This window comes from Gorilla gorilla, chromosome 22 (genome assembly GCF_029281585.2).
Source record: "Gorilla gorilla gorilla isolate KB3781 chromosome 22, NHGRI_mGorGor1-v2.1_pri, whole genome shotgun sequence".
Classification (NCBI taxonomy): Eukaryota; Metazoa; Chordata; class Mammalia; order Primates; family Hominidae; genus Gorilla; species Gorilla gorilla.
In genome coordinates, this window is record NC_073246.2 from 46120028 (window position 1) to 46134572 (window position 14545).

The following is a 14545-nucleotide window of genomic DNA, read 5'->3' on the forward strand; positions in this document are numbered from 1 at the left end:
ACATTCGGAAGTGAGAGTTCTCTGAGTCCCGCACAGAGCGAGTCTCTGTCCCCAGCCCCCGAGGCAGCTGCCCTGGTGGGTGAGTTAGGCCAGGCCCGGAGACTTCCCGAGAGCGAGGGAGGGACGGCAGCGCCTCCATCACAGGGAAGTGTCCCCGCGGGAGGCTCTGGCCCTGATTGGGCGCCGGGGCGGAGCGGCCTTTGCTCTTTGCGTGGTCGCGGGGGTATAACAGCGGCGCGCGTGGCTCGCAGACCGGGGAGACGGGCGGGCGCACAGCCGGCGCGGAGGCCCCACAGCCCCGCCAGGACCCGAGGCCAAGCGAGGGGCTGCCAGTGTCCCGGGACCCACCGCGTCCGCCCCAGCCCCGGGTCCCCGAGCCCACCCCATGGCGGCGGACGCGGCGCTACGCCGGCTTCTGAGGCTGCACCGCACGGAGATCGCGGTGGCCGTGGACAGCGCCTTCCCACTGCTGCACGCGCTGGCCGACCACGACGTGGTCCCCGAGGACAAGTTCCAGGTGGGCTCCCCGCCCGCCCCCCGCTGCCCCCAGGCCCTGTGAGCCAGGGATAGTCCCCGGGGAAGTTCCAGGAGGACCCCGCCCCATGCCTCCCCGCCCCTCCAGATCCCCAAGCCCCTCCAGCCTTCCCCAACTCCCTCCCCACAAGGAGCCAGGGGCGTCCCTGATGACAAGTTAGAAGTTGGTCCCCTTCCCCCAGCCGCCCCCACACCTCACCCCCAAGCCAAGGGAATGGCCTCCAGGTTCCCCCAGCCCCACCCTCAACACCCCTACACCACCACCTGACTCCACCACAAGCCGAGGAGATGGGCGCAGAGCTGCCCAGGTCGCCAGCGCCTCTGCCTGGGAGCTCCACCCTCTAGTCATGATGGAGATGGGCAGGCCGCAGGGTGTGGGGGACCATGGCAGGGACCCTCATGCCACCCCGCTGCAGGAGACGCTTCATCTGAAGGAAAAGGAGGGCTGCCCCCAGGCCTTCCACGCCCTCCTGTCCTGGCTGCTGACCCGGGACTCCACAGCCATCCTGGACTTCTGGAGGGTGCTGTTCAAGGACTACAACCTGGAGCGCTATGGCCGGCTGCAGCCCATCCTGGACAGCTTCCCCAAAGGTGGGTCCTGGTGGACTCAGCCATGCTGGGGGCCTGGGGCAGCTGCTGTCACCTGCTCAGCCCAGCTGGACTGGAACCGGAGTGGTGTTTGAGGAGCCCGTGGGTGATGTTCCAGGACCGTCTTGGATCCTAAGAGGCAAAGGGGCCAGGCCTCACCTCTCTGGCCAAGGTGTCCAGTTCTGGGGCCCACCCTCCCCCTGGAGAAAACCCTGAGGTTGGGACCCTGCTCCTGCCCCTGAGCTGCAGATGTGGACCTCAGCCAGCCCCGGAAGGGGAGGAAACCCTCGGCCGTCCCCAAGGCTTTGGTACCGCCACCCAGACTCCCCACCAAGAGGAAGGCCTCAGAAGAGGCTCGAGCTGCCGCGCCAGCAGCCCTGACTCCAAGGGGCACCGCCAGCCCAGGTACCCTCCCTGCAGGGGAAGCCAGCCGGGGTCTCCAGTCTTCCCGGGCTTTCCCGGGAGCCCACGCCCCCTCTCCACCTGGGCTCCCACCCACTGGGTGTGGGGCCAGCCTGCCTGGGGCTGTGGGGGTCTCCTCTGGGTACTAGACCCACACACTGGACCAGCCTCTCAGCTCCCTCCTGCCCGAAGGCTGAGCTCCCCGGAGCTGGTGAAGTAGGCGGGCGGGTTTCATTTCCTTTTTACTGCTGAGAAACCAGAGCCCGGCAAAGGGACTACCCAGCACTGGACCGCCCCCTCCACGCCCTCCCACCACGGGCCCCTGCCCACCGGCACTCACCCCCACTGAGAGGGGAGGCCAGGCTGCCCCCAGCTCCCCCATTCAGGCTCTCAACTGAAGGCCAAGCCCCCCAAGAAGCCGGAGAGCAGCGCAGAGCAGCAGCGCCTTCCGCTCGGGAACGGTGAGCGGGGCCCAGTGAGATCGCCTCCCTTCTCCCTGGCCAGGGGCAAGGGGTCAGGGGTCAGAGCAGGGCCTGCCCTCTGAGACCCTGTCCTAGGGGCTGGGGACATGCTGGCCTGGTGTGTCATTCCAAGGGCCTAAGCTGCACCACCAGACCCAGGAAGGGGACACCTTGGGTCTATGCATGATCTTGCCAGTCGCCCCTGCCCCCACTGCACCCTGGTTCTGGGACCCCCTTCTCTGCCCATCCACTCCCTATCCTTCAGGACCAGCCCAGACATAGCTTCCTCCAGAAAATTATCCCTGGCCCCCAGCTGCATGCAGGCTGAACCCTTCCTGTCTGTCCCCTTCTCCTTCCTTCCCAGGGCACTGGACTCCAGAGACCCCCTATCTCCCTGAGGGCAGAGCCTAGGAACTCTGTGTCCCTCCCGGCACAATACAGGGCCTATGTCATGGGGGGGTGGGGCTGGTCATTGGTCATGCCTTCCTATCCATTGTGCCAGCTCTGCTGACACTGCCACCCCCCAGCACACGCACACATGGGTGCACACACGAACACACACATTCTCATGTCTCTGCACTTACCTGTGGGCTGTCTGCACATGGCAGGGCTGGGTCCCCTCTTCGGCCTGCCCTGGCTGGAAGGAAAGGGCTCTGCAGCCCAGTGCTGCCTGCTCCTGGCATAGAGTATGTGCTTGGGAACCGTCTTCCCCACGGGTGACCCCAATGGGTGTTCCCTTTCCCAGGGATTCAGACCATGTCAGCTTCAGTCCAGAGAGCTGTGGCCGTGTCCTCCGGGGACGTCCCGGGAGCCCGAGGGGCCGTGGAGGGGATCCTCATCCAGCAGGTGTTTGAGTCAGGTAGACGCTGTGGCGGGGAGATGGGGCTGATGGGGAGACCCAGGCTCCAAGATGGAAGGAGGACCACGCCCCTTTACATCCTGGTGGTCCCACAGCAGACCGGGCTATTGCTCAGGTAGCCAGAGTTTCTGCCTGTGGTTCTGCTGACTTTGGAGGAGGAGGGTGAGCACTGAAGTCTCCCTGTCGGGGGACCTTCTGCAAGGCCGGCGGTCCAGGCCCACATCCCCACCCGGGATGTGCAGCACTCCCCAGTCACCTCCATCCATGTGCATGGGCCCTCCTGGGCCATGGGGTTGCATCCTTAGAAAGTTCTGCCTGTGCTGCTGAGACCCTCCAGGGTATTGGCATTCTTCAAACAGGACAGCCTGTAGCATGGCGTTCTTGCCCCCCATACCCTGGCCAGCCTGCAGTGTCCTCGCCCCCCATTCCCTGGCCAGCCGCTGACCCCATGCAATCACCAGTGCCATCTGACCAGGGCACAGCAGGGCCGCTGGTGGCAGACCCACCATGCCATCGGGGCATTCCATCTAAAGCCCCTGACACGGTGTCTCCTCGGTGCTGGACATGGGCTGGGAACACCAAGCACAGCCAGGGCCCTGGTCTTGCACCTCTGGATGGTCCCAAGGCCCACTCTGTTACTTCCTAAGGCTGTTGGATCAAATTGGCACAAACTGGGAGGCTTGAAATGACAGAAATGCCAACATCGAGGTGTCTCAGGGCCACACTCCCTCTGGAGGCTCCAGGGAAGAATCCTTCCTTGTCTCTCCCAGCTGTTGGTCGTTATGGGGGTACCCCTGTGCCCCTTGTTCCTGGGCTCAGGACCCCACCGCTCCAGCCTCTGCTTCTGAGGTCTCACAGCCGTCTCCCACGTGTCCTCTTTATAAGGACACCAGTCATTGAACTTATGGTCCATTGTGACCTCATCTTAACTAATCACATCTGCAAAGACCCTGATTTCAAGTAAGGTCACACTCTGAGGTTCTGGGTGGACATGAACTTCGGGGGACGCTGATGAACACCCTGGTGTAGATCCAGGACAATCCCCGGGCCCCAGACTCGACTGGGGTGGGGGCGGGCTGGAGGAATGCAGGCTGTGGGAACTCCACCTGTCTCTGCTAGACCCCAGCCCGGGGCCTACACGACTGCCAAGGCAGGTCCTGCTGGGCGGGTGAGCCAGGACCAGCCGGCATCTCCTCCCAGGGGGCTCCAAGAAGTGCATCCAGGTTGGTGGGGAGTTCTACACTCCCAGGAAGTTCGAAGACCCTGGCAGTGGGAAGAACAAGGCCCGCAGCAGCAGTGGCCCAAAGCCTCTGGTTCGAGCCAAGGGAGCCCAGGGCGCTGCCCCTGTAAGCACCTGACCGTCCCTGGGGAGCCCGGCTCTTGATGCACCCCCGCCCCAGGAACAGCGTTGCCTCTGGGGGAGTGGCTGTGCTGGGGGCTGGGGGCTGCTGCCGAGAGACGCCTGGTGCCACAGCCGTGTGCACCCTCGCTGCTGAGGCTGCCCCCATTGCTGATGCCCCTCTTCCTTGCAGGGTGGAGGCGAGGCTAGGCTGGGCCAGCAGGGCAGGATTCCCGCCCCTCTGGCCCTCCCCAGTGACCCCCAGCTCCACCAGGTAATGCCCTAGACCACAGGAGAGGCCCCTGTCTGCCCTCGCTCCCCTCGGGTGGGTCCTGCTGCCTCTGCCTTTACCTGGGCACTCAGGGATGAGCACCAGGGCCTGAGCCCCTACCCACAGGGTACAGCTCTTTTTCTTTAATAGACAGTATTTTTTTCCTGATAATACGCAATGGTAATAGTTTAAATGAGTCAGAGAAAGTGAAGTCTTCTCAGGCTCGTAAAAGCATGGCGTTTGGTCCAGGCCGTACCCGCTGCTCTCAGCTGGGCCCGTGGGTGGGCCGGGCACCCCTGCTATAGCCAGGAGGTCAAGGATCCACTGGGAATGCCAAGCTCATCTTTCGTCCCCAGCATGGTTTCTTAATGGGGTAGAAGCAGTGTGGGGGGTGCCTGCCGTGGTGGGTTACAGATCTTGACCACTTGGCACCAGGGGCTCTGTGGGGCCCTGGCACTTAGGAGTGACAGCACCCAGTCCTGCCCTGCAGGAGCACCCGGGCTGGTGGGCATCTGGGGGATTGTTAGAATGAGTGAGGTCATTGCCGTGCAGGACCAGCCTAGCCTGGCTGTCTGGGGGGATTCTGGAGGAGGTGGTACCTGGGAGACCCCTGAAGGCACAGCGGGCACCATCCAGGCAGGGCACAGGGACGGTGGGGGCTGCAGGTGGAGGATTCAGCAGGCGCTGAGGTCGGGAGAGACCTCCCTGGGCCTGGCCCCACTGCCCTGTGAGGAAGGGTTCGTGTGGTTGGTGTACAGCTCCGGGGCCCCTGGAACGCAGCAGCCTGCAAGAAACCGGGTTTTCTTCCCAATAGGGATGGCCCCGGGGGGTGTCTGTTGGAGACCAGATGGATGGGGAACGGGTGGTCAGGGCGGAATTTCAGGCCCTGGCAGCATGGGAGCAGGGCAGAGACTGGGGAGTTCAGGTACCCAGAGATGCTGCTGGGGGAGCCGTTTTGGGAAGGAGGTGGCTCTCAGGAGGGTGCTGCACCCCAGCCCAGTCTGCATGGGCGTCTCTTGCCTGTGCCAGAAGAACGAGGACGAGTGTGCCGTGTGTCGGGACGGCGGGGAGCTCATCTGCTGTGACGGCTGCCCTCGGGCCTTCCACCTGGCCTGCCTGTCCCCTCCGCTTCGGGAGATCCCCAGGTGAGCCTGCACCTCTGCCAGCGCAACCAGGCCACCCCGGGTCACGGCCGCCTCCACCCACTGACCCTGCAGGGAAGCCACCCCAAGCCTCTCCCATCCAAGATGGAAGGGGGTTCTGAGTCAGGTCACTGGGCCGTGGGGCCGGGGCCTGGGGTTTGCCCACCCTGCCACCTGCCTCCCGGTCTGGCCACACCTGCTGCCCAGCCTGGACAGCTGGGCCCCTGAGGGCAGCAAAGCAGAACAGAGGCCCAGGGCGAAGATGCCACCCTGTCCAAGCTCATCTCAGGCTGCAGCCCACGCCCCCATGGGTAGCCGGCCCCCACCCCCAAGCCCCACCCCAGAGTCCCACTCCAGACAGGGCTGGGGAGCACAGAGGCCACAGAGCTGTGCCCTCCAGGGCAGGTGGGAGTTTGTCCACCAATGCACAGGACGCCGGGCTTAGTGGGGGCGGGAGGCCTCCTCTGCATTCACATCCTGGTGCTCCTTCCCCACAGCCCACCGAGCCCTGCCCCCATTCCAACCCCACAGGACGTGGCAGTCTGTGGGAGGAAGAGCTCTGGGTGGAGTGGGGACCCACGTTCAGGCGAGGCTCTGCCCCAGCCCCTGAGTGGCCGTCACCAGGCCCCCTCTCAGCCTTGTGCCTCATCACTAGAATAAGGGGCACAGTGGGGGTCATTGCTCGGCTCCTGAAGCCGTTCCTCCTTGCCGTCTCTTCCTGCCCTTGATCACCTCCCCATTCTGCTGGGTGCCATTCCCCTTAACAGGTGGGTCAGCTGAGGGAGGCCCCCGGCAGGGCCCAGCCCTGAGAGGCAGGCAAAGCCACCGGGGCTCGCAGGTGTTGGGGATTCCTGGGGTTCATCAGAGAGCACGCCAAGGGACCCTGATCACGCTGGCCAGGGCCACCCCACGAAGAGTAAATGTCCCCTTGCTGGGCTCTCCCTTCCTGTGTCTCTGCCCATCTCTCTGCTGTGCCTCGGTTCCCCCTCTGTGAAAAGACATGGTTGGAGCCCTGGAGCTCCACCCGTGGGTTTGGGGATCTGTCACCCGCTGTCTTGTTCTGCATGTCTCTGACTGGTGGACACACGAGCAGTGGGACCTGGAGGTGCTCCAGCTGCCTGCAGGCAACAGTCCAGGAGGTGCAGCCCCGGGCAGAGGAGCCCCGGCCCCAGGAGCCACCCGTGGAGACCCCGGTATGGCCACGCCCCCTCCTAGCCGGGCCACCCCTCCTATCCGTATGGCCATGCCCCCTCCTAGCCGGGCCACCCCTCCTGTCCACATGGCCACGCCCCCTCCTAGGCTGGGCCACCCCTCCTGTCCGTCTGTCCCCTGGAGTCCTGTGGGACAGGCCTGCCCCAGCCATAGCACTATGTCCCCCATGCCCAAGCCCGGTCCTTGTGGTCTCCTGCGGTGGAGTCCCCATCATGGTTCCTATGGGCCTAAACCCAGCTCTCCTGGCTGCGGGTCCACCCCGGGGGGCACTATGAGCATTGATAACGGCCCCGGAAGATGTGTTCATCGTTCTGCTGCTGTGAGGATAGTAGGTCTACTGTGCACAGACCCAGCGTTCCCTCTGACAGCCCTGAGGGCCAGGGGGCCCCCCGTGTGTAGACAGGGGAGGAGGGAGGACCACAGGGCCAGGAAGTGCCACAGCCTTTCCCACTCAGTGTGGACGCCTTCCACCATGCCAGCCCTCCGCCCCCACCATGCCAGGCCTCTGCCCCCACCCTGCTGCCCTGGGTTTCAGGGTCCCAGCAGTCACTGACTCCTGGGTGGTGCCAGGCAGGTGCCCGCTGCCCCTCTGATGCTGACCCTTGGGTTCCAGCTCCCCCCGGGGCTTAGGTCGGCCGGAGAGGAGGTAAGAGGTCCACCTGGGGAACCCCTAGCCGGCATGGACACGACTCTTGTCTACAAGCACCTGCCAGCCCCGCCTTCTGCAGCCCCGCTGCCAGGGCTGGATTCCTCGGCCCTGCACCCCCTACTGTGTGTGGGTCCTGAGGGTCAGCAGGTGAGCGGGGAGTGGGGGTCAGGGTGGGCTCTTCAAGGAGCCCAGGACCTACGGGGTGGATGAATTCACCTGAAACAGGAGGAGAGGGAGGCCAGGGGAGAAAGGCTCCGGGAGGCACAGGGCCTGGGGCTGTGCGGGGAGCATGGGGGGCTGCGGGGGGAAGGGGACACTCCTAGACCTCCACTCCAGCTCCTGGCCCTGGGCATTACTGCTCCCCCCACAAGGCAGGACAATAAAGGGGGGTATGTCCCAGCACACGTGGGAGCCCTCCCCTCCCTGCCTCAATTCCCTTCACTGCACCCCTGTGGGTACCGCCTTTCAGGAGACTCCCGCACTCAGCCCCAAAGGAGGCCAGGCCCGCCAAGCAGGAGAGAGGTGCGGGCGCCAGGCTTGCAGGCAGCAGCCTGAGGGTGCTTGGGTCGCCCCTGCCTCCTGGGGATGGGACTGGTCCCGCTGTCCTGCAGCCTGCGTGGCACCATGAGGCTCCTCACTTGCGCCTAGACCAGCCGTCCAGCCCTGGGTGGTCCCAGGGGAGAGAGCACAGGGCTCGGGTTCGGGTTCAGCTACATTTCCCCCGGCCCCCCGCGTCACCCCGCGCTGTTGCCTCCCACAGAACCTGGCTCCTGGTGCGCGTTGCGGGGTGTGCGGAGATGGTACGGACGTGCTGCGGTGTACTCACTGCGCCGCCGCCTTCCACTGGCGCTGCCACTTCCCAGCCGGCACCTCCCGGCCCGGGTGAGTGAGCGTGGTCGGCGTGGAGGCCTGAACCCACACCCACACCCTACACCCCACCCCACACTCCCCACCCACATCATACAGCCCACAACCACACCCCACCCACACCCTACACCCATATTCCATCCCACACCCCACCCCACACCCCACACTCCCACCCACACCTTGCACCCCACCCCACACCCATGCCCTGCACCCCACCCCGCACACCCCCCTGCACCCCCACCCTACACTCCACAGCCACTCTCCACCACACCCCCACCCACACCCTACTCCCCACCTCATACCCTGCACCTCACCACACTCCACAGCCACACCCCACCCCACACCCCACACTCCCACCCACACCCTACACCCACCCCACACCCTACACCCAACCCAAACCCACCCAAACCCACCACTCCCACTCTCCACCCACACCCACACCCCTTCCTCACACCCCACACCCCCATCCCCCACTCACCACCCACGCCCACACCCCACACCCTATACCCCGGAGGTGGCACTCCTGCTCCCCCCCGGGCCTGGCAGCCTCTCATCCTCTGCTGCAGGACGGGCCTGCGCTGCAGATCCTGCTCAGGAGACGTGACCCCGGCCCCTGCGGAGGGGGTGCTGGCCCCCAGCCCCGCCCGCCTGGCCCCTGGGCCTGCCAAGGTCAGTGCCGCAGGGACCCTCCATGCATGCCGGTGCTGGGGGTGGGGAACCCCTTGGGTTGGTGTGGGGGGAGCATATCTCAGGGCAGACCCTGGGTGCCAGCTTCGAGGGTTTGCACCATACGCATTGACCATGTGCTCATTATCTGTAGAAAATATTTTCCCTTTAAACCAATTCTTTTTGGCAACTTAAATATAGTTAAAAAGGAAGCTCCCCCCGAGGGTTGGTGACTGACATCAGGGTTGGCTGGGTGGCTGCCTCACAGCATGAGCTTGAGAGTCCTGCCAGGGCTCCCTGGTGGGGTGAAGGGAGAGCGGGAGCGCCAGGCCTGCAGGAGCAAACCCCCACCCCGTCTGACCCCTCCAGGTTGTCTCACCCCCAGCCCTCCCTGGGGCCAGGATCCACCCCACTGTGTGGCCAGAGCCCTCTCAGAGAGGCAGAGCGACCCCGGGTCCAGCCAGTAGCTCTTCCTGTCCTCCTGCTCTGGGGTCAGAGAGGACCTGGGTGGCGCGGAGACCCCTGACTGCTGGGGCGGCTGGGCTTGCCCTGGAGCTGGCTGTGGGGGAGGCCCGAGTCGCTGCTGCAGGAGCCTCCAGGGGGGGTGGCCTCTTGCCCTGACCGTCCCCAGCAGAGGCCTCCTGAGCACATCCTGGCCACCGAGGAGCCTTTAGGGATCCTGGGGTGATGACACGTCCCACCTGCTCCACTGGCCCATGCTCTTTCCCAGCTGTGCCTCCGCCCCGTATACACCGTGTGGGTGACAGGCCACCCCGGCGTGGTACTCCCCAGGAGGGTGACAGCCTACCCCAGCGTGGTACTCCCCGGGCAGGTGACAGGCTTCCCCGGCATGCAGGCTCTGGCCTGGCATGGCACAAGCCTCAGACCAAGCCCTGCCCTTGGGGCTCTTGTGGAACAGTGGCGTGGCCCACAGCTGTCACTGTCCCCTTCCTTCTAGAAGCCTCCCTCCTCACATCACCGACCTGGAGTCAGGGGCCCAGCCAGGCATATACGCAGATGCCCCTCCCTCACCCCAGGCAGCTTTTTTGCAACTGCTCTCGCAGCGGGTACCTCGTCATTAACCTCCTGGGTTCTGTCTCTGAACAGCAGAGACCTCTTTCTTGTCATCGTGATGTGAAATGTAACGCCATGTCAGAGGAAAAGTTCTGGCTGGCCTTGGCCTCCCCCCTCAGCCTGCCCCCTTCCTCCAGCGTGGTTGGACGTGGCCCCAGACCCCGTCCTGAGCAGGTCTCCCACCCTCTGGGAGCATCCGTAGGACCAGGGAGCATCCAGGGGCTTTCCCCTCCAGACCGGGCAGCCCGTCCCTCAGCCACGCAGGGCTGCCGGGCCTCGCAGCGCCAGTGTTCACCCGAGTGGAGGAGCTGGGATGTGGCTGCTTGGGGCCACAAATGGGCAATTCCACAGGGTTCAATGTAATATGGTCTCCTCTCTGCTGGGGGTGCCTGCCTGGGGACCTTCTCCCACTCTGGTCGCTCACCTATAGTGTGGGCTGGCCCTGGTGGTGCTTGTCGGGGGCGGGGGTGGCATGGACCAGGCACTTTCCTCTCTGGGCCTCAGACTTCCCCTCTCAGAGTGGGACTCCTTGCTGGTTCCCTGAGCTTCCTCGTTTTCCCCAGGAGGCCACACAGTGTGGAGGCTGTCTGGGGGCCATGGGCAGCTGGCCGTGGGCAGTGGGCAGGACCCTGGGGAGGCAGCCCCAGCCCCATCATGCCCACGCAGCCCTGTGCCCCCACCCCCAATGGAGCTGGGTGTAAGAATTCCCATCTCAGTGTGGGGGAAACACCTCCGCGGCCCCTAGGCCCTGCGGCCTCTGTGTCCCCACCAGGACTGTGGGAGTTGGGCTGACCTCTTCTCTTTACTGGGTTCCAGGATGACACTGCCAGTCACGAGCCCGCTCTGCACAGGGATGACCTGGAGTCCCTTCTGAGCGAGGTAATGCCTCCCCTGGCCTCGGCTGCACCTGCTGCTCCTCCACTCCCCCTCCCCTGCCTCAGCCGGCACCCAGGCTCCCCACTCTGGGGGAGGACTGCCAGCCCCCACTGCTCTTGAGTCGTGGAAGCTCAGGCTGTCCCTGCTCCACCCACCAGGAGCCCCAGTGCTGCTGAGCACATGGCACCCCCCACAGGAGCCCCCCAGCCCCCTCGCAGGAGCCCCCCCCGGCCCCTCCCCCTGCGGGAGCCCAGTGCTGCCGAGCCCCTGGCACCCCCCTACAGGACCCTCCCAGCCCCCCTGCAGGAGTCCCTGTGGCCCCTTCCCCTGCAGGAGCCCAGTGCTGCTGAGCGCCCCCAGCCCCTCCCCAACAAGAGCCCCCACACGGCCCCTCCCCTGAGGGCCTGCACCCTGGCAGGCAGAGGCTCGAGTACCAGGCTCAAGATCCACTTTCCCAGGGAGGGTGGGGTGTGGGAGTGGGGGGGTCCCAGACCCCGTCCCTCTAAGATTTGCTTGCCCCTCCCAACTCAGGCCTCTCTACGCTAAGATGGGCAGGTAGAATCTGTGGGGAAAATGTGACTTTTAAGGGCTCTGTCTGTTTTTGCCAAGAGGATAAGCTCCTCTAGCCTCCACGGGTTCTCCTCAGCGTCTGATGTGGCACCTGGGGGTCCCAGCTGACCATGGGGCAGGGGTTCTGCCCTGTGCAGTGGCCGTGCCCCACACACCCTGACCGTGCAGGTGTCTGCAGAGCCCCAGGGCCTGAGAGTGGGCCAGGGGACCCAGCGCTGGGTAATGGAGCTGCCCCTCTGGATGGGGTCCCCGGGTATAGCTGGAGAAATGAGCGACGGGCTCACAGCCTCTCCCGGGTGGCGGTCTTATTCTGCTGGCATCGTGGGGCCCGTGGCCCTATCCTGTGGGAGCATCAGGCTCCTGAGCAGAATAAGCAGCTGGCCCCAACCCCTCCACCCCGAAGGAGCCACCCGAGGAGGCAGAACTGCCATGAACTGCCATGGGGATGTGCCCTGGGCTTATGGGATGTGGTGAAGTACACAGGACAGGGTCCTCGGTCTGGCCTGTGCCATGGGGACCTTGGGCCTCAGTTTCCCCACCTTTGATGGAATACGGTGAAGTGCACAGGACAGGGTCCTCCCCAGACTGGCCTGTGCCATGGGGCCTCGGGCCTCAGTTTCCCCACCTTTGACTTAGAGGGAAGGTTGGATGGTGACTTCTTGTAACGATGGCCATGATTCCGTGGCTGCGGCGGGGGCGCACCTGGAGGTTCTCACGTCACTCTGTCCCGCAGCACACCTTCGACGGCATCCTGCAGTGGGCCATCCAGAGCATGGCCCGTCCGGCGGCCCCCTTCCCCTCCTGACCCCAGATGGCTGGGACATGCAGCTCTGATGGGAGAGTGCTGAGAAGGACACCTCCTTCCTCAGCCCTGGAAGCCGGCCGGCTGGGATCAAGAAGGGGACAGCGCCACCTCTTGTCAGTGCTCGGCTGTAAACAGCTCTGTGTTTCTGAGGACACCAGCCATCATGTGCCTGGAAATTAAACCCTGCCCCACTTCTCTGGGGCCACTCTGCCCCACTCTGGAAGTCCCCGGGAGCCTCTCCTTGCCTGGTGACCTACTAAAAATATAAAAATTAGCTGGGTGTGGTGGTGGGTGCCTGTAATCCCAGCTACATGGGAGCCTGAGGCATGAGAATCACTTGAACTCGGGAGGTGGAGGTTGCAGTGAGCTGAGATTGCGCCACTGCACTCCAGCCTGGTCCGCAAGAGTGAGACTCCACCTCAAAAAGAAAACACATAACATAAACTTATCATCTCGACCACTTTTCAGTTCAGTGGCATTCACATCTCATGTAACCATTGCCACCACCATCTGCAGAGCTGTTCCAGCTTCCTGAATGGAAACTCTGGCCCCATGAAACACTCACTCCCCATTCCCCTCCCAACCCCTGGCACCCTCCACTCTACTTTCTGTCTCTATGACTTCTCCAGGGACCTCATGGAAGTGGAATCACACAGTATCTGTCCTTTTGTGTCTGTCTTATTTTACTCAGCATGGTGGCCCCAAGGTTCATCCATGTTGTAGCATGTGCCGAAATCTGCTTCCTTTTTTAAGGCTGAGTAATATTCCAGCACATGGATCGACCACATTGTGTTCATCTATGCTTTCCTCAGCAGACACCTGGGTGCTTCCACCTTTTGGCTGTTGTGAATAATGCTGCTATGAATATATGTGTGCAAATATCTGTGTGAGTCTTTGAGTAAAATCGCTGGATCACATGGTAATTCTATTTTTAATTTTTTGAAGAACTGCCATCCTGTTTTCCACAGCAGCTACACCATTTCACATCCCCACCAACACTGCATGAGGGTTCCAGCCTCCCCATATCCTTGAAACAATTACTATTTTCTGCATTTTTCTTTCTTTTCTCTTCTTCTTTTTTTGAGACGGAGTTTCGCTCTTGCTGCCCAGGCTGCAGTGCAATGGCACAGTCTCCACTCACTGCAACCTCTGCCTCCTGGCTTCAAGTGATTCTCCTGCCTCAGCCTCCTGCATAGCTGGGATTACAGGCGCACGCCCCCATGCCCGGCTAATTTTTGTATTTTTAGTAGAGACGGGGTTTCATCATGTTGGCTGGGCTGGTCTCGAACTCCTGACTTCAGACCTCAGGTGATCCACCCCCCACCACCCCCCCACCCGCCCCACGGGCCTCCCAAAGTTCTGGGATTATGGGCGTGAGCCGCTGCGCCCAGCCTGTGTTTTTCTTTTATAGTAGCCATCCTAATGGGTATGAGGTGGTACCTCATTGTGGCTAAACCACGTATGTTTAAGAATTTATACACACACACACACACGCACACACGTGATGAAGCTGTAAGAAAAAGGAGAGAATAATGACCCAAAATGTCAGCACAAGGATGCCTCAGGGGTTAGACACAGGTGTCTTCTTAGCGCCTTTTAGCCCACGCATATGTGCTTGCGCAGTCTCTCGGTGTGTTTTCTAACATTTCACAATTAAATAAGGAGTAGTTGATATTCACAGCCACCATTTCCACCGTATATGTAGAGAAAAATGCACAAATCCTAGCGATCAGCCCGCTGAGCTTTCACAAACCGAACACACCGTGCGGTCACGAGGCGGCTGTCCCGAACACCGGCTCTGTACCCCCAGGGCCCGGGGACCAAGACTTTCCCAAGGGCCCAGCAAAAGTGAGGAAGGAGGGAAGGAAAGGAGGGAGAGGGAGGGAGGAATGCTGGCTGCTTTCCGCCAGCGCCTCGTTTGGGTTTCGCTCTGCTGAGGCCTGAAGGCGCCCTGAGGGCCCCTGGGTGGCAGGGAGGGGTGGTGGCTGCGGCCGACAGCAAAGAACCTCCGGAGAAGCAAAGCTGGGCCAGACGTGCCACCGGGGCCTCGGCGCTGGCGAAGGGACGCGTGCGGCCGCACTGGGGCCAGCCCCGCCCTGGTCCCCGGCCACATCCTCGAGACCACCGGGGTGGAGGGGGGGGGGTCTCACTGCTCAGGGCCCGCGTCACATTGCACAGGTTTAGAAACGCACAGCGGGAAGGTGGCCCCGGCGGGCCGAGGGCGCGGGAT

The 14545-nt window shown here is 63.2% G+C and overlaps 1 protein-coding gene across 1 annotated transcript; it reads left to right on the top strand.

Annotated features, from left to right (window-relative positions):
* The first annotated feature begins 238 nt into the window (after positions 1 to 238).
* AIRE (autoimmune regulator) lies at positions 239 to 13423 on the top strand. The gene is made up of 14 exons (XM_004062893.5): positions 239 to 517; positions 951 to 1125; positions 1372 to 1527; positions 1911 to 1985; positions 2731 to 2844; positions 4045 to 4190; positions 4377 to 4457; positions 5484 to 5599; positions 6690 to 6789; positions 7422 to 7604; positions 8218 to 8339; positions 8891 to 8993; positions 10881 to 10943; positions 12244 to 13423. The coding sequence occupies exons 1-14, from the start codon at positions 386 to 388 to the stop codon at positions 12313 to 12315; spliced, it is 1638 nt and encodes a 545-aa protein (XP_004062941.4). The 5' UTR covers positions 239 to 385; the 3' UTR covers positions 12316 to 13423.
* Positions 13424 to 14545: the final 1122 nt, after the last annotated feature.

Coding starts and splice junctions, on each gene's coding strand:
- AIRE (XM_004062893.5), top strand. CDS start 386: ATGGCGGCGGACGCGGCGCTACGCCGGCTTCTGAGGCTGCACCGCACG. Junction 4,191..4,376: donor GAGCCCAGGGCGCTGCCCCT/GTAAGCACCTGA, acceptor TCTTCCTTGCAG/GGTGGAGGCGAGGCTAGGCT. Junction 6,790..7,421: donor AGCCACCCGTGGAGACCCCG/GTATGGCCACGC, acceptor CTTGGGTTCCAG/CTCCCCCCGGGGCTTAGGTC.